This window comes from Folsomia candida, unplaced genomic scaffold (assembly GCF_002217175.1).
Source record: "Folsomia candida strain VU population unplaced genomic scaffold, ASM221717v1 Fcan01_Sc001, whole genome shotgun sequence".
Lineage (NCBI taxonomy): Eukaryota > Metazoa > Arthropoda > Collembola > Entomobryomorpha > Isotomidae > Folsomia > Folsomia candida.
In genome coordinates this window covers 1,513,302-1,533,510 of record NW_019091193.1, presented here as the reverse complement: position 1 = coordinate 1,533,510, position 20,209 = coordinate 1,513,302, and the positions used below count along the sequence as shown (strand labels likewise).

The window sequence follows — 20,209 nt, the reverse complement described above, 5'->3', positions numbered from 1 at the left end:
TAGTGCAATGGACACCGCACAGACCTGTGCAACAAGTCAAAGGGGAAAACCACAAGGGAAAAACTCTCTACCAGTACTGGGAATTGAACCCAGAACCTATATTCGGCTTGAAGCACAGTGTGATGACCACTCGGCCACCACTGCCTGCAACACTACTGACAATGGAGGTCTCCCAACGTATGCTCACAGATTTGCACCAAAGTAGCATCAATCTATCACAAATATAATTAGTATGAAATTTGCAAATGGGACTATCTGCCAATGCGCAGGTTTGGCTGAGATATTTGCATAAAAAGAGGAGAAAACTCACCTCCAAGGCTGGCAAATTTTTCATTTTCCAAATTGGCTGCACATTTATCCCGCTTTGGATGCAAATATCTCCGACAAACCTGCGCATTGGCAGATAGTTCCATTTGCAAATTTCATACTAATTATATTTGTGATCGATTGACGCTAGTTTGGTCCAAATCTGTGAGCATACGTTGGGAGACCTCCATTGTGAGTACATATGTATAAAACTCTACCGCTACGGTAATAATTATCATTTAGCAATGTTATGGTAATGTTATGGTAAAATCAGGTAGGAAATTACTACCAAATAAATTACAGTGTTGAGTGGATATGTTGGTCTGATTTTTTAAATATTGTCCAAAAATACTTGGAGCATTATAATGCCTCCGCAGGTGACGATTTGTCTCCAGTTTATTTAGAGTGTTCATACGTAAATATGACTGCATACATACGTACATATAAAAAAGTATCAAAGTCGTTATTTAACAAAATTTTATATCTCAATTTGATATCTGAATATAAATATATAACCAATTTTTACAAGCAAGCATTGAATTTTTTAATCCTGCTCGGGAATGAATATGAATTATGTGCACTCATCGTAATAAAATTTATATAAGTGTGTATTTTTAAAAACTTCCATAACCAACTCTACCAAATAACGCTCGAACAGACAGACCGTCTAGTAGTCTGGCATATAAGCCTTGTATAGAAATATGTATTGAGCCTGCTTATCAATCCTCACCCCACCAGTCATTAGGTAAGAAATTGTTTGTTATTCAGCACGAAAGGATTTATTTATACGATCGGCAGAACTGGTATAAATTCGCGTTGATCCGGTAACCATGGTCAGTTCTGCTCCAGTTCGACTTCAACTAACTATGAAAATGAAGACCCTTCTCATCCTCGTCTGCCTTGTGGGGTGTGCCAGGTGGGAAAATACACGAGGAAATAAGTTATCACTTTAATTCATAAATCATCTCTAAAAGAGAAAGAATTCGTGAATGATGCACGTTCGGCAGGGTGTCCCTGGTAACTTTGTAAAATTCGTAAATTTTGAAAAATAATTTTACAAGCTTTTACGAAAAGATGCCGTTAAACTTGCACACATTTGTGGGCCAGATAATTTTCTTTGGAAATATCGCATTTATTTGTTAAAGTTTGTAAGCTTATAGATTTCCCGAATTTTACAAACTTACCAAGGACTGCGTGAATTGCGTATAAAGAATAATTGAAAATACGACCGAGTAAATGGGGGTATTCTTTTCCAGGTCGAAACGTTAACGACGTTAATAAAAACAATCAAGTTTGCAAGTTTGCGAAAAAATGGGTTGCAAATTCATTTGTGAACTTGCGCATCTCCAAAGCTAGTATTTATGTATGCAGTTCGCAATTGTTTTTCAAAATTATGTTGGGATGAGCACATGCGAATGCGTAATGAATACACTCAATGAACTTGTGAATATTAATAAAAAATTGGTACAAAAAAATATTTTGTTTAATTTCCGTAGTTTGGCCTCCGCTCAGGTGAAGTACTCCCACGACGTGGCGGTGGCTAAGGTTCAGGCAGCCGGGATTCCTATTTGGTCCTCGGGTGGGTGCAGCGATCGGTACAACCCGAGCTGCACGTCCCTCGAGCAGGTCAACGCCAACTCCATCGATTCTGGCTCAGGTGGGATCACAGTGTTCAAATCCGCGTCGGGATGCCCGGTCACCATCACGGGAGGGACTGAGGTACGTACATAAATATGTCACAAAGCAAGTATATTACGTGTAGTATATTACGTGGTAAAGTGGTAATAATTTAGAATAAACGGTTATTAAGTGGGGAAAGTTGAAAAACGGGAGAACTTTGGAATAAATAAGAACCGTCCAAATAAATAATAAATATGTGAATGGGAAAAACTGAGGTTCAGTTAACTTCCAGGCTTAAATACCAGTTAATTTTTTGAAATATTCGGTTGCGTATTAAATTACGGATATTTGTGTAACGATTTTTTATTGCTTTACTACCACTCTATTATTCCAAATATTACTTTCCCTACAAATTATTTATATACATTTGTGTAGAAAAATTATTTCTCTTACGCACGAAATCGTCTCCATTGCATACCAGTTACACAAATGTGTGCACATATTTATGTAGTTATATCGGGGATTAATGCCTTACATGCACTCTTAGAAATCCAGCATCAAAATATCTGTAATAACCAAGCGGTGTTGATATGTTTCCCTACCAAATTGATATTGATAAGTAATTTGCATGATGTTATACATAATTGCTCGCTACTAAAGCTCTACAATTTTGGTAGCTTATTTTTACGGACGGTTTTACTTAATAACGAGTGGCAGCAAGTTTAATAACAACTGCTTGACTATGTATACCAGACTTCTAGCAGTGTATAGCACATAATTTATGAACATTCATAATAGAAATATTAATTTCAAAATTGAACTTAAATTTTTTCACAGACCGGGCACGGAAACGGGGCTGGTTTCTCGCACTGGAACGGGTACAAGATTGACATTTCTTTGAACTCGTGCGTCGACAACTGGATCTACAGCGCGTACACCTTCATCGGCAACCGACCAGGCGACAACGCCCCGCAATACCAATCCGCCGCTGGAAACATTTACGCCCGAGAGATCGACCACTGGGACATCACGTATTATTAGATTTTGAAAATATATTACTCTAAGATTTAAAAAAAAATATACAGGCGTACAAAATTTGATGTAATCAGTGAATTTTTTTGGAGCATAATAAATTATCAGAAATTAATAAATCAGCTAAAACATAAATTGAAAAGCATAACAGGATAAATTACTTACAAAATTTCATTTAGGAAAAACTTTTGTAATTTTTCCTCCAAATTTGCAAAAAAATGGGTATCTTTTTATTTCATAAGCTTATGTATGCATGTGAATACATATTTCATAAGCTACATACATCTGTATGCATCTATACTGTCGTTACCTTGGTACAAAATTATTACCAACCGTCGTCTACATAGATGTATGTAAGTATTTATTTACATGACCCTATCGGAACTGGTAATAATAAGAATCACCGTGTGGTGATGATTGTTTTGTGGTCATAATAAATCTGCATGCTTATCAATATTCTACGATAAACTAGGAAGCATCGACAGATTGAAATTGCACAATAACTACCAAGTACGTCATAATTCCTGTTATTATCTGAGACATTATAAAAATTAGTACACTTTCAATTGTCACGTTACATATTTATATATTTAAATAGAAACTTACAGTGATGAGAAGTCTAACATTTAATTCCAAAACGGAATTTCCTACATGAATTGGATCCAGTGAAATAAATTTGCCCTCCTGTTAAATAATTGTCATTATTTACGTCAAAAATTTCGAAATTTTTGATACTTTTTAACGTATTTACCTTTTCAACATAATTTCGCATCATGGACTTCGACACACTCGAAACTTCCCAAACCATAGAATTATTTCTCCCCAATAAATCCTCAAATTTTCTAAATTTTGCCAGTTTAAAAAACAATTTACTCTTATCCTCCAGCACACTTGCGCAATTCGCCCCCCAGTAAAAATAAGTCGTGAAGACGACCACTTGCACCGTGAATATTCCACTTAATACATAATTTTTTATTCGAATCGTCATAACGACGTAGTACGAGCAGAATAATAAATATCCTACCGTATAGATTACAAAGGTGTTTAATTGTATGACAAAAAGGGTACTAAATTCTGTCACGTATTGATCCAATTTCAAATACAAGTCTAAAATTTGTTCCATATTTGCATTCTCATTTTCCTCTAAAACTTTTACCATCCGGATCGCACAATATGCAAAATTTTCCACGAAATATATCACACCATGGAGTCCGCAACTTGTAAAGAAAAAATGTGCCAGGAAACCTACGTCTTGAAAAAGCCCGAGAAAATTGACGCTCACAGAAGAATCTTCTTCCACCTTAAACGTATAATTTGTCGACGTTACATGCCCCACGAAGAGGACGCACATCAAAATCGTGGTCACGATTAAATGAATGAAAAATTTGGTTTTCAAATTTTTGCAATGCGTTTCAGAATGTATTGACACGTTCAAATTTTCTAGGATGGTAGTCAAATTAGTGAACTTTGTCCAAAAAGTGGAGATTTGTTGCCTTATCGAGACCAAGTTTATCCGCATGATTACCGGACATAAAATAGTGCATATATTCCAGCCCAAACTAATTAAATAATACGTGTTTCGTCCCCTTCCTGAGAAATGGGTCGTCGTACTTTCAACTTCTTGGTTGGATTCTACCATTAGTCGGAGGGCGGTTGGAAGAATGGAAGTGAGGATGAGGATGATAAGCCAAATTGTTGAGGGTGAATGGTACCATGGTTTGCAGTAGATTTGGAGGGGTGAAAATTCGGTGGAAATTGATAATGGAAAGAAACCGCAAAATTGCAATATTCTGAATGGAAGTTTTGCAGCTTGAATTAGATTCTGGGATTCTTCTGAGAATGGTTTCACTCTCGTGCGTGAGTTTAAGTTCATTTCGGGATTTAGTATAATATTTAAAGAAAATATTTCAAATATTGGGTTGAAGGAGTAGGTAGGAATATGCATGTATGTATGATGTGTCCTGTAAATTGCGAATATTTGTGAAAGTAGCAAAAATATTTACGTAGGTACTAATTAAATTGCTTGTGTAAGACGAGCAATTTCTCAATTTAATAGAAAATAGTAAGTTCGTATATTTAGGTTAATGTGGAGGATCTTAATTGTTACATTTGTAAACCAATTTACTAATTGGTTGGCTTATCATTGGAAATGTCACATTATCACGGTGCACACCCACACACAGATACATGCATACATATTTACTGTATTACATGCTCACGCTCACATGACATAACAATGATTATTGACATGGAATTTTTCGTACATAAATTAATCTAAGTAATGTTCTTACTAAGAACTTCTTAGTACGAATGATTACCAGACGGCGGATATGTATGTATTTACATTATGTAAATTACATATAACTCTTTCATACCAAATCAGATCGTACTAAAACTTCGTGTACCAACATCCCATCTAATGTTAGTAATGTTAGTAATGTACGTATGTACACACATAGGTATGCCTACGTATTTAGTCATCATTACGTACGAATCTCTTATTGTATTACTCACTCCGTCTTTGCTACTCTACTGATCCTGAGTAATAAACTGTTCTCTCTCTCCTCTCTCCTCAAATATGTACATCTCGCCAACGTATATACATACATATATTACATATTTGCATTATGCAAATTGCATACATATTTTAAGGATTTTTCGTACATACATTTTCGAGTGTTTTTCAAAATACACATTTTTTAGTAGATATTTCGAAGTTCCACAATTACATAATTACCCAATTATGAGACAAATGTAAATACTAATGAGACATTTTTTTGTATTAAGAGACGTTTTCCATGTAGGCAACTCGAATATTATTTATGAGACAGTTTACCTATATTTAAGAGTCGCTAAAATTGAATGCCATTCAGAAATGAAGGTTTCCTCAAAATTATGTTTCATATAAATACATATATAGTAGAAAATTTAAGTTGAAAAACATTTTTTATTTGCACATTTTCAGGTTTTTTTAAGTACATATTTAATATGTAATACATACATATTTTGCGGAATTTATATACATACATATCCACCCCCTGATGATTATGTATGTACATGTATAAATACATTTGTATAAGTACTATGTACACATGACAAAGTAATTCTTTATTTCTGTAAAACTTACAATTGCACCACATAATTTATCGCACATGCCAAAAAGAACATCACTATTATGCCAAGAGTAAGTACGGATCCGATCACAATTTCAAAAATCCTTCCACTCTGGCCCTCCTTCATGACTGCGGGTGCATCTTGGTATAATAAGCTTTCATCATAATAAATTATAAATGAATAATTTAAAAATTTTGATTTATTTGCATTTGGCGCATCTGGCATTGTAACCCATAAAAAAGTAACAGTAACCCGACCTGTGTTAGAGGCACCTTTCTGACAAGGGACACTCACGACCTGTCGTTTGAGTCCAGGGTACCCACTATGTTTTTTAGAATCTACTAGGACCCAAGATGAAGGATTCATTCATATTTCCGTGTAAAACTCATATTTGGCGCCATGGCGTAGCGCCAAATTCGCCAAATTTGATGGTTTTTCATTTTAAAACCGCCAGAACTTTTGAAATCCTGGACGGATTTTCAAAATTTTTGGCAAAAATCATGACAAGGAGTTCAACTTTCGTATTTTATGAATTTTTTTCCAAAATTATCGCTTTTAACTTTTCGCAAAATTTCGAAATTTCGGGTTCGTCGAAAAAATGCTAAAAATATCTCAAAAATTAAAATTTTTTTATTTTTATTTTTTTCTTTAAAATTTGGACTTTTCTGATCATTTTAAGCATAAAATTTTAAAAATCCGACATAAACTGCAAAAGTTATGGGGGTTTGAAGTTGGTCGAAAATGCAAATTTTTAAGTTTAGCGCCACGCCATTGGGCCAAATATGAGTTTTACACGGAAATATGAATCCTTCATCAGGGGTCCTAGTAGGTTCTAAAAAACATAGTGGGTACCCTGGACTCAAACGACAGGTCGTGAGTGTCCCTTGTGAGTAAAGTTTACACATAATAGGGTAAAACAAATTACCTCTTTTTGGGTTGATCGCCAACTCAACGTGAACTAAAGTTGGTTGCCCCTTTGCCCTTCTGGGCTCGTTAACCCTGTACAGCGTCGTCGACCTTTTTACGACTGTACGGATTGACTATTACTCGGTACGGGTTTGTTGGTTTTAAGTGTGTAGTAAACCAGGGAGGGTTTATACCAGATGGACATACGCTGGGGACATCAAATAACCTTGGGGGCATTGTCGGTCTGCCCCCACGCTTCCGCAGCCCCTGGCTGGCGATCTCGTCTTCGCTCAATTCCCACAAATTGTAAATGACCTCCTTCACTTCGTCATAACCCCCTTTGCTTTCACCACCCGCGTCAATAAATACCGCACCGATTACAGCCTCCAAGAACCGGTCGTATCGTGAAAATTCCCGAACACTTTGGTTCATCTTGACAAATTTGTGTAGCTCGAGTTGATCCGAAATTTCTTCTTGTTTTTTTCCTCTGACCAAACTGATCCTCCGCATTGTCAGGGTGCCTTCATCTGCGTCATGATATTTGCAAAAAGGTAGTTCGTTATGACAAAATTGATTACCGAGTCACCCAAATGTTCTAATCGTTGATAAGTCTTTATATTTGGGTCGTCCACGCGGCAGCTGTCATGAGTTAGAGCCTCCACTAGAATATCTTCGTTTTGGAAATGGTATCCGATACGTTTTTGTAGGGTGCGGCGACTGGATGAACCTTTCGAATGAATTATATTAAATAAATATTATGTATGTATGTATTCAATGTATTGATCGGTGGCTAAGCGAACGTTCATAAAGTACTGCATTTTATGAACGTTCCTTAAATATAAAATTGGGAAAGTTGTAAAATAGTTGTTAAATACATAAACGTGCATATGTACTTACTTGAACTCATTGTGTGAATTGGTCAAAGTTGACGTAGATTAGGAAGGGTGCAAATTGTACACAATTCAAATAATATTCCACTTCCGGTTTGATGGAAGTAAGATTACAAAATTGGGTAAAAGGACTTATGTAACTTTCCCAGCTGGGTGGAGCTGACTGAAGTGGGTATATGTACGTCTATGTACATACGTGCATAGGTACATAATATCCAAATAAGTACCTACAGAAGTGCGTTATATGAAGCTAAAAGCTCCGTTTTGTCCCTTTCACATCTTCTCATGGCACATTTTCCCGGAGAGATTTTGTGCCCAGACTTTCACTCTCTTTGTGTTCACGTTCTTATTATTAAACTAACAGACAGACGGACGAACGGACCGACGTAACATAGAGGGATTTCATTCACCACTTAATAATTGCGATGCTCTCAACCAAATATACATATTTCATGAGATTTTCATTATTCGCATCATCCTCGCAGCACTGAAAATGTGTAATTTGTGGATAAACACGGTATTTGTGACAAAGGGGGACTTGTTTCATGTGGCGGACATTAACCTGTTTGTTTCAAGAATGGCAACTCGGTAGGTACATACAAAATATGTACAACATGGTGAGGGGACGTTCATAACTTCCGGCTTGTTAGGGTCAATAAATTAAGTCAATTAAGTTTGTCGTCGACTAGTTATTGACGACTAAATTTGTCGAACAAGCAGGTGTCGACGAGTCGTTTGTCGACCATCAATCCGGGAGACCTCTATTGTCATTAATTGTGCTTTTACTGCTGTATTTCAGATACTCCATCCACCAAATTCGACCCCGTCGGTTTCATATTTTTAATCATGGTGGTCTCATATTTCCTCTTGGGTCCAAGTGTAACATGTTCTTTCCTCTATTTTGAGATAGATCCCTTCCAATATATTTTTCCTACTTGTACCAACCGTGCACAACATTTCGCGTCACTATTACGGCCGTATGTGCATTCGAAATTTTGAACCTAGTCGTTCTTCTTACATTAATAATTAACGTCACGACTACCCGAACCCTTCGCAAGATTGTCAATAAATTCAATAAGATTGACACGTGGGACAAACTCATCTCAAATTATGTAATCTTTCACATCACGGTTCAACTTGGTTTACCGTTTTCGTACGAAATCACCATTTGCTCCATGCTGGTCTCTCTAGTTGGCGGGGTCATGTTCAATGTCGCTAGTATTGTCATGATAGAAATATCCCGCCCTTAATATATCCATTCTTCCCGGCGATATCCGTTCTATTAATTTACGTTGTCATGGTCATTGTTCAATTTAACGTGGATCTGCACACGGGGACGGAACGCATATTGATCGGGGCGAAGAAAATGATATGCGAAATATCGTCACAGAGGGAGATCCGTCGTCGAAAAAGGACTTTGAGGAGTACGAGGGTTACAACTTTGAAAGGGGGTGTGACCGGATTTAGTTTTTATGGCATGACAAAATCTACAAAACGGAACTATTACATATATGGCATATGTGGACTATTTACGATTTATCGGTATACGATTAACGCACTGCTATCAATTAAAGTTTATGTAGATACATACATATTTATGTAAGAAGTACATAGGAACAAAAGGAATTTTATTTCTGGTCGGTTTGGGGGACATTATGTCCCAGACATTTACAACAACATCACAGCCTCTTTCAGACATTGGGACCATTTAAGCTTGATAAAAATTCGTATCCATCCACCTTTATGGCGTTGTTTGAAATAAGTTATGACAATTCATGAATCATTTCGTTCACTAAATTCATTTCCGTAATTAAAACATATTTCGTAAGTAACGGTGACATAAAAAACACGTGGGTTAATTTAATTTAAGTCCCATTCAATTTTAGTTCTATCAAAATTGAAACGGAGTTGATCTTTATAAAAATGTGGTCAACAACCAGACAAACAAATTGTAAAGATATCAATATATCAGTTGTGACGCTAATACGTATTTATATAGATTCAGACTTTGACTCTTGGAGGAATATCGATTTGTTGACGAATAGGCGGACTACGCAGTACTAATCTTAAATTGACATCCCACTAATTAACTGTTTTTCCTAATTGTTTCCTTTGCGATGAATAGAACAGAGGAAATTCAAGCATTAATTTGCATATGAATGAATGTGCTATACAAATTCCGTGCTACTGCAACATAACAATTCCCTTAATGACTCAGAATTTCGCATCAAACCAAAATATTAAACAAGTCACCGCGGAAGCCGTGGGGACATTAACATTGTACAAGAGGGGAGGGAGGGGTTTATATAACATGGGCAGATGATGTGGACCTCGAACAACCAAGGCGACATTGTCCCTCAGTCCCTACTGTTCCGCGGCCACTTTCATAAACTCTCTAAAATGTTATCAGTACAATTCCGTACATTTCTGTCTCATTCGCCTCCTTACTTCCTTCAATCAATTAACATGGCTCACGCCACCCTTTTCTTGTGCCTGCTCCAATTTCTGGGATATATTCCCATTTCGCTGAAAAAATTGGAAAATCCTTCCCAGAAACATTCTAGAATTTCCAAATTGCTGTCCCTTTTCCGGCAGTACTTTCCTGCCTTGACCTACTCCTTGATTTCCTTCAGTGTCGTCATAACTTTCTTTTATCGTTACTCATCCTGCCCGCAATCAGAAATTTTGACTATATTAAGAAGTCGTGGAACATTTTATTTCGTCCTGATCTTCAAATGTTTTTCGCACTTGTATTGTTCTTCATTTGTCAAGTTAGACATGTTAGTCCAAAGCAGAAAATTGGCCCGATTTTGGGAAAACTTTTTCACTCTGACGTCTCAAATTTCTGGGGGGAATCGATACTATAAGCGATTTATGATTGAATTTTGCCTATTTTTTGGAATAATTGGATACTGGAGTTTGGAAATGTGCTATTTTGCCTATAACCGGCTTGGGAACGATTATTAGTACATATTTCTCATGGTGACCCCCGTCGTCGTGGGGTATTACCACTCGACCTTTGCCTTCCTCCAAGTTTACGTATTGATCTGGTACTTGGAAATTTTGAAACGGATTCAAATTGGGGGGAGAAGAAATAGGGGGAGGAAACAGATTGTTGGAAATCGTATTTCAACCCCGAATTTGCACCCATATTTCGAAAATACGGATAACGAGGGAACTTTTCTTGAAACCAGTTCGAAGGATTTGATCGATCTCTACGCACAGGTGAGGGTGAAGCATAACTGCATGCTCACTTTCATTAATTCAATAGAGAATGAATTAGTTATTCATTATTCAATAAATTTATGGATAATGAGGAAATAATTTTGTCAAAAGTTTTGAGTAAATTATTTATTTCGTATAAACAAAGAACAAAATGAATAATTTTATTCAATTTTCACGATATGCTTAACACATGGGGTGCAGGGAAAAGCCCATGGGAATTTGAGACAAAATGAATAAATAATGAATAATTGATAATTAATATGTGCGTATTAATTTTCAAATTTTGAAGGAACAAATGAAAAAATTCGAAGTTTTAAATTGAATGCATTTTGAATGAAGAAATGGTTTTGAACAGGTCGGGGTGCAAGTTAAGGATTTCAGCAAACTGTTCGGCTGCTGGATGACCATGGACATCGGACACAGCGTGTTACGTATAATTTTTTCTGGCTATTTTATCGCCTCTCTGCTCGGAAGGGATGATCCCATGTTGATGCAGATTGTCCAAAATTTCCTAACCGTGATGGTCTACTTTTACTTGGTAGTCATGGTGGCGAAAAGAGGGTCTGAGTTGGGGGCGAAGAGTGACGAAATTGTGAACGATTTGGACGCTCTGATTCGGCGGGAAGGTCTGAATGGAGGGGGGGAATTCAAATTGAGCGGGATTCGGGTGCGGACAAAATTTATGGTGCTGGATTTAGGCATTGTTATTCCGGTAAGTAAAGGGACGTGCATAAAAATGTCATATATTTTAAATCTAGCTTGTCCAAGGACGCGGAACTCCAGTGACATCGTGTTAACTACAGTATATCCCGCAAAAAACTGAAACCCCTTCAATTTCGACAAGGTTCTAATATCTTAAACTCTTAGAAATTCAGTATTAAAATAATACCAAACAAGCGTTATTTGTACAAAGTGGTATTCATACGTAAGTAATACCCTTCAGTGTTAAAGTTTTACAAGTTTCGTTAGCAAATTTATTCGAATTCGTATAATTTTAATACCAAGCGGTAGCAACTGTAAATATTTGCTAACAATACCTACGAGACTTTACTCGATTTCTAACAGTGTATAACCTCGATGTCCTACAGCTATCTGTACCAATGACTAATTCATGAAGTTAATTTCACAAACTGGTGGCAACATTATTATCATAAGTTTTTAAAATAAATTCTTCTGTATTTATAACACAGTGATATCTTTTGTTTTGCAGATTGTGGCAACCATAACGACAAATTTGTTGGTGCTGATTCAATTTCATAGTGGTACGAGAGGCGAAAATTGTGACTGCGGGAACAATACCCTCATCGAATAGTTGACATGAAAATTTAAAGAAAATCAGAAATCATTTCGTTCACTAAATTAATTTCCGTAATTAAAGCACATTTCGTAAATAAGGGGACACCAAAATGGGCTGGGTTGTCATTGGAGCGCGACTGAAATTAAATTTGGGCTTATCCTTAGTCAGGTCAAAATTGAAAAAGAGTTTATAAAAATGTTGTCAACAACCAGACAAATTGTGATGATATCAATACATCAGTTATGGTATGACGCTACTACGTGTTTATTTACATTCAGACTTTGACTCTTGGAGGAGAATCGATTTGTTGATGAATAAAAGGAATACGCAGTACTAATCCTAAATTGCCATCCCGCTAATTAATTGGTTTTCTTAATTGTTTCCTTTGTGATGAATAGAACAGAGGAAATTAAGGTATTAATTTGCATTTTGCATATGAATGAATGTATGCATATACTGTACATACTCCGTGCTACTGCAACATAACAATTCTCTTAATGACTCCAAATTTCTCAAGCACCCAAAATGTTCATTAATCATTAGCCGCAGAAGTCGTGGGAACAACGGGGGACATTAACATGTTCTGGTAAAGGAGGTAGATGAAGGGGACAATGAATAAAGGTGGGGACATTGCCCCTCTGTTCCGCGGTTACTTTCAATCAATCAAAATTGTTATTAGTGTACATAATTCCATACGTTTCTGTATCATTCAACTCCTAACTTCCCTCAATCGACATGGCTCACGCCACCCTTTTCTTGTACCTCCTCCAATTCCTGGGATATATTCCCATCTCGTTAAAAAAATTGGAAAATCCTTCCCAGAAACATGGCAAGATTTCCAAATTGTTGTCCCTTTCCTGCCAATACTTACCCGCCTTGGCATACTCCTTCATTTCCTTCACCGTCGTCATAACTTTCTTTTATCGACACGCGTCCTATCCTCAATGCGAAATTTTGGCTCTTTTAAAAAGTCGGGGAACATTTTATTTCGTCCTAATTTTCAAAGCTTTCTCGCATCTGTATTGTTCTTCATTTGTCAAATTGGACATGTTAGTCCAACGCAGAAAATTGGCCCGATTTTGGGAAAATTTTTTCAATCTGACGTCTCAAATTTCTGGGGGGAATCGATACTATAAACGATTCATAATTGAATTTTGCCTATTTTTTGGAATAATTGGATACTGGAGTTTGGAAATGTACTACTTTGTGTATTCAAAGATTGGGAACGATTACCAGTACTTGTTTCTCATGGTGACCCCGGTCGTCGTGGGGTATTACCACTCGACCTTTGCCTTCCTCCAAGTTTACGTGATGATTTGGTATTTGGAAATTTTGAAACAAATTCATATCAGCGCGAGAAGAAATCTAGGGAGACAAAAAATTGTTGGAAATCGTATTTCAACCCCAAACTTGCACCCATATTTCGATAACGAGGAAACATTGATCGAAGCCAGTTCGAAGAACTTGATCGATCTCTATGCCCAGGTAGTAGTGCATACATACATATTTATATACATACATACCTGTTCGCATCCATTTATCTAACATAGAATGAATAAATGATTCATTCATTATTCAATAAAATCAGAAATAATTGGTGGACAATTTTTTCGAAATTTTGTAATGAATAAGTACTGAATAAACACTTATTCATTTCATATTCATGAATAACGGATGAATAATTTTATTCATTATTCATTTTTCACGCTTTGCTTAATAATGGGGTGTATTGAGAAGTCCATGTAATAAGGCGAATTTGAGATAAAATGAATAAAAAATGAACATTGAATAAACATTTATTTTAAAATTTTGAATAAATGATTATTTTTCAAATTTTTTAACTGAATTAATTTTGAATTGGGAAATATTTTTGAACAGGTGGACGTGCAAATTAAGGATTTCGGCAAACTGTTCGGCTCCTGGATAACGGTGGATATTGGACACAGCGGGTTACGAATAATTTTTTCTGGCTATTTTATCGCGTCTCTGCTCGGAAAGGATGAGCCCAGGTTGATGCAAGTTGTCCAGAATTTCCTCACCGTGATGGTCTACTTTTACCTGGTCGTCATGGTGGCGAAAAGAGGCTCCGAGTTGGGGGCGAAGAGTGACGAGATTGTGACCGATTTGGACGCTCTTGCCCGGCGGGAAGGTCTGAATGGAGGAGGGGAATTAAAATTGAGGGGCATTCGGGTCAAGACGAAATTCATGACGGTGGATTTAGGCATTGTGATTCCGGTAAGGGATGTGCATAAAGAGGTTATCGAAATTATGTAAACTTGTAAATATAAGGGCCTGGAACTGGGGACAATTAAATATGCCCCGCCAAAATTATTGAACGTTTCAATTTTAATAAGTTTGTGATCCGAGGTCAACCCCGTTCAATTTTGCCAAGGCGTTAATTTTAATGATTTTTTGCGGTGTCTCAATATTGAAGCAATATGAAGTCCGATTTCCGGCGAGGGCGATTAAAATATTTGCGGCGTCGACTTCTGTTTCTGATAGATTTCTATATTATACAATTAATCCCCAACTACGTATTTATCATTGTCCGTGAGCCTGATATTATTTGATTTATCTGGTGGTAAAAATTAGTCACATAATTCTTTTAGGGTAGATTTTTTGTTATTTATAATACAGTGAAATTATAGTGTAAATATCTTGTTTTTTGCAGATAGTGGCAACCATAACGACAAATTTGTTGGTGCTGATTCAATTTCATAGTGGTGCGAGAGGCGAACAATACCCTCGTCGAATAGTTGACATGAAACTTTCACGAAGATCTTTAAACGTACATACATAAATGAGAATATTTAGCAAGTTAACGAACGAACCACACATTTATTGAAATTCATTAACTTGATTTATACAAAATTTAATGAGGTGGTCCAGCACGTGGTAACATTATCACTTATAAATATGTAAAAAGTAAACATTTTGAACATACATATTTCATTAATTGGTAAAACTAATAAAAAAATTTATAAAATCGTATCCTAAACCACACTGATTTCCAGCCATATTCGCCATAAAAATGGCGTGGTCATTTATTAAACCGTGAACAAAATACGTATCAGACGTAGAGCTGAGCACTTTCATATTTCACATTTCTGGCCGTCAAAGCCACCAAAAGTGTGCTGGTTTGGGGGTAAATTTTGCTTTGAAAGGTTATCCTGGCCTCATCGTTAACGCGCACCTGGGGAAGAAATAATTTTTCGTGATCATTTAGCAATTACTTGGCGGCACATATTTACACTCTTAATAATTTGGGAATAAGATTGTTACCGATAAGATTGTTATAATTCTACCGCTTTGGTAATAACAATTTATCACTGAATTGTGGCCCTCAGAGGGTCAACCCACATTGCTCAACGTCAGTAATATAACTGACACTGAGGAAAGTGAGGTAAAAAAACTTACCAAGAAATGCTCTTCCTCGTGTTTGTACTGTATTTTAATCCGAAATTTAGACCCGGGTCGAATACTGAACAACTTAAGTTTTTCCGGACGACCCCATCCGTCCCCATTTTTAGCCCAAGAGTTCAACTTGCAATTGCATTTGTCGCCGTCCCACGCAGCGTCGAAATGGAACAAAATATTACCACTTTCTTTAATTGCGATGGAAAATCTGAAAATAATTTGGAATGGAAATATTCACCTAATATTCCCTATTTTGAAAACAATGATTTAATCTGCTCACTGAAATTTTACAGGCTTCGCCTGCCCCACGCCGACAATCACGAGTTTGTAGTCACTGTCTTGGTCATTAAGAGAGGCAGATTTTAAGAAAGATGAGGACTAGAAAATGGTTCAAATTTGTTTTAATGTTGGGCAAATATGTAATATATTTTTTGACATAATGCAAATCTTTACGGGATTATGGTCTATAAATATCGTGCGGCAATCATCTTCATTGTCACTTTGTTCCAAATCAGATCGTGAAATTGAAGGCGTTTCACCTTGCTCAAAGTGTGTCGTTGATGTGGATGGATTTGTTGCGACATCCATCATTAGAAGTGGTCCAGAACTAATTTTTGGAAATAAATATATTCCTGAATAAAAACCCCCCACGAAACGAACCGATCCATCATTCTTCATACCTCGTATCAGGAACAAGAAAGCTCACAATGTCATTATGTCCAGATCTCAAAGCGATATCCAGAATTTTTGCGCCAGATCCATCCACCTCGTCCATATTTAGTCCGACGCCATCTCGTAAAAATTGTAGGATTCCAAGTCGTCCATTTTCAGCGGAAATGTGGGCTAAATTTTTTCCAGTAAGTTCATCCTTATATTTTGCGTCGAATTGAGAAGTGTCCATAAAATTCTTGAATCTCTCCTTGTCCCCGAGGAGAATCAGGTCAGAGAGAATTTGGAACTCTGGAAAGTCAGAAAATAACGAGAAACATAATTTCTTTGGACTTGACAAAATAATTTAGGGACAAAATCTGTCATGTTATGGTGTCATTAATTTCATCCTAAATAATAATGTATGTAAATGGACAACCTTGGTTTGCACTATTCTCAGCTGCTGGTTTTTCTGACACACTGAAAAATAAATTAAATTAAACTCGTAACCCATTAACAATTAAACAATAAACTACAAATACAAATGACTGTATATTGTTATTTCGCTTTGAAAATTTATTAAAATTGACCCGTGTCTTCGAGATTTGTGATCCATGACCTCCCCCATAAGATCATCGGGTCATTGCAGGTCAAAATTGGATTCCAGTAAGATTTTGTATTTATTCACCTTCGAACGGCGTCCACATTTCTTAAACGGATAAGGTCACATTCTTCGATAGAGCAATCTCGACAGGTCGGGCAGCTATGTACATGCGTAGAAAAATATATTTAAATTGGTCTAGATTCTTGTGTAGAATTTGAATGTATGTACGTATAATTTTATATTTAAATACGTTCTGGTTTTAACTCTGGAGAGACAAGAATTGTGGAAAATGTGTCCATTTCGAGTTGTCACAAAGTAGTCGTCGACTTCATCTACATATATTTCAATAGTTTGGTTGAAAATTATAAAATATGTGTATGTAACACAATATTTCAGATTTCTTACTTGAAAATTGGTCGAGGCAAATTGGACACTCCATTATTTGTACGTGTTTTAATTTAACGAAAATGTCAGCCGGACGAGTGACTGGTTTTAAGCCAGTGGTTTATAAATATCGGTAATGTGGCAAAAAACGATTCATTGCATCTCATAAACACAATGACATGTATGTACATAAGATACATATGTATGTATGTCTATGGTGCCTGTCTGTATGGTATTATCCAAACGTATGTAAATGTGATTTTATCGTCAATCAATCATCATGCATCCTCACCAATGATTATTTAGTTAAGAATTGTTTATGCTACACCAACACATACAATTTATATCGTGTCCCCTCCGGCATTGACAACAGAGTTGTGGTCATACATATGTATGTACTAGGTGGCCCAAGTAAAGTGTTAGTAGATTGAAACGCTGTAGCTTCACCAGTTTTTGTGTTACAAATTTCTAGTAAATTTTAATGGAAAGCCAGTTAATTTTGAAGTAGAAAACAATTTTTGGTTTCCAATATTTCCTTCTCCAACATTAATGCAGAGCTTAAGACGCGGCCTACAGCCCTCGATTAGAGCACGCTCGGAATCCGTGGACAAATTGTTCCGTTTCGTGGTCAAAGAATTTTTTGAAGCTTTCAGACTTCTATAAGGGTTAGGACACACCTTTGCCCCTAACTTGGGCCATTTTTCATAATCCGGGCATTCACATCCAGCAAGGAGGATGACCATTCCCTATTAGAGATAATGTCCGGAATTTGGTTTTTTAGGCACGCTTCGGCCATTTTTTTCACTATAAGCTCATGCTGAGTCCTGCTAAGAGGTCCGGTCGATTCCATTGAATTGGATCTCACTTAGGGGATGTACCACGGACTCGAAAACATATTTTTAGAAATTTGATCCCCTCACCTTCCCCCCATTTTCAACAAAATGTGGAGGAATTATCCCAATCAGCTCCCACCTGCCAAAACCATCACAAAACCTGGATAATGTGACTTTTTGACCTTTTGTATATATTGGGGGGATGTCTTTGACCGATTGTGCGTAGATGAGCTCAACTCGTTAGTTAAAATATTTTCTCGATGTGAAAATCTCCTCGTTTGTAAAAAGAATCCTCTTCACTTTTTTCGCGCGTACCGCGGGAGGAGAGCCCTTCGTATCTTTAGTAGGGTTTTCTTTCTGGGTATGATCATGGGGCGGCAAGTACCAAATTTAAAAGCCTTAAGCCTAAGGTTCAGTTTGAGTGCTCGTTGGATAATTTACGTCGACAATGTCAGCTGTGAGGCTATTTTCCGCTGGAATTTCGTGGATTTCTTCGGATTCTGTCCTTCAGCGGTCTCATGATGGGTGTGGTCCTTAGAGGGTTTCAAAAAATTTTTCTTCGACCGTTTTTAGTCTATCCCGTCTCAATGAAGGTCTTATAGTCAGGTGAACTAAATTAAAGTACACGTTCGACTTCAGTCACATTTGTCAAATTCGCCATTCTCGCTCCATTTTTTTGGTGAAAAATTATCGTCGCCCGCGTCCTTTCTAGATTTCCCCTGCCGATATGCTTTGCAAGCAATTAAAAACTGATTCATGGCATTTATGCTAAATCGCACGAGGAATCCAACGCACCGCTGGAGATTTTCGTTATCTCCAGCGGTTTTGAAGTTATTAGCTACTAACACTTAGCCTGGGCCCAGTAGGTACATATGTGTTTATACCTATGTGTTTTCAATATATTCCATTTTATAAATAAATACTTGGGAATATTACTAATAAGGAATGAAACTTAATACTCATTATGTGCGTCTGTTGGTTGGTCTGACACAAATGATTCGAGTGTGTCGCACATACCTATTTGCGTATTAAGTTGCGGCGCCAGTTTTGGTGATTTTTCGGCTGCGTCGGCGGCGCGGCGCGGCGTCGCAATGTTGAAGGTATAGGAAATCAAATTTTTCGGCGGCGGCGGCGCGTAAAATAGTACCGGCGTCGGCGGCGTATGGTCGGCGGCGTCGACCTCTGGGCGGTGGCGCTATATTAAACAATATGATATTCATTTTGGCGTATGACACGCTGGTTTTCCCCTTTGGTTACATGGGTTTGTAACGGTTTATTTGCTTAAATAATTACAATTGAGATAATTCGGTATTTCAATAAATAACGCAACCGTATGTAACCTATGTAACTCTGATTGATTTATAACTTTCATGCGATTTAACTACCGTAAATACTTTATTTATAGCCGGGTCTAACCTCGTCACAGATCCGGCTATAATTACTAACCGGGTATTATTTGAGACCCGGCAAATTTTTTTTCTGTCATTCATAACTTGAAGCATTTAAGAACACAAATTATTGGAATGTCATAATTAGAAGCAAGCTTATTAAATTTTTCAAACTTGGGATCGAGACCCGGCTATAAATAGAGTATTTACGGTATTTAAAATTTAAATACATAGAGAATTAACAAGAGAGACATTGTATTATAGCAGGTCTCCATGATTCCCTACGATTTCCCAGATTCTCCTACAATAAAAATGCGATTTATATTTGTATTCTGATATTTCACTATCCATATTTTTACTTTATAATTAACAAGTTAATCAACCTATCCACACAAAATTGCCAAATGTTTAAAGAAGTCAATTTATCGTAGAATGTGCCATCTCCTATCCCCACTTTCAATGGGGGGCTGGAAATAAGAAATTTTCTAACTATTTGATTCCCGCAACCAGATTTCCTCCAGCGGCTCATTTCTTTAATAAATCGC

At 36.9% G+C, this 20,209-nt stretch overlaps 3 protein-coding genes across 3 annotated transcripts; 2 read left to right on the top strand and 1 right to left on the bottom strand.

The window, feature by feature from the left end:
* The first annotated feature begins 1,065 nt into the window (after positions 1-1,065).
* Positions 1,066-3,004, top strand: LOC110841902. Its single transcript, XM_022087602.2, has 3 exons — positions 1,066-1,222; positions 1,803-2,025; positions 2,764-3,004. The coding sequence occupies exons 1-3, from the start codon at positions 1,137-1,139 to the stop codon at positions 2,965-2,967; spliced, it is 513 nt and encodes a 170-aa protein (XP_021943294.1). The 5' UTR covers positions 1,066-1,136; the 3' UTR covers positions 2,968-3,004.
* Positions 3,005-13,470: 10,466 nt separating this feature from the next.
* Positions 13,471-15,376, top strand: LOC118434060. The gene is made up of 3 exons (XM_035846786.1): positions 13,471-13,875; positions 14,269-14,625; positions 15,062-15,376. The coding sequence occupies exons 1-3, from the start codon at positions 13,585-13,587 to the stop codon at positions 15,188-15,190; spliced, it is 777 nt and encodes a 258-aa protein (XP_035702679.1). The 5' UTR covers positions 13,471-13,584; the 3' UTR covers positions 15,191-15,376.
* On the bottom strand, positions 15,209-17,615 carry LOC110841797. Its single transcript, XM_022087494.2, has 9 exons — positions 17,465-17,615; positions 17,310-17,391; positions 17,144-17,218; positions 16,895-16,935; positions 16,488-16,767; positions 16,261-16,414; positions 16,088-16,185; positions 15,808-16,015; positions 15,209-15,583 (listed from the first exon to the last, which is right to left on the bottom strand). Exons 1-9 carry the CDS (start codon positions 17,496-17,498, stop codon positions 15,461-15,463), a joined length of 1,095 nt encoding a protein of 364 aa, XP_021943186.1. The 5' UTR covers positions 17,499-17,615; the 3' UTR covers positions 15,209-15,460.
* Positions 17,616-20,209: the final 2,594 nt, after the last annotated feature.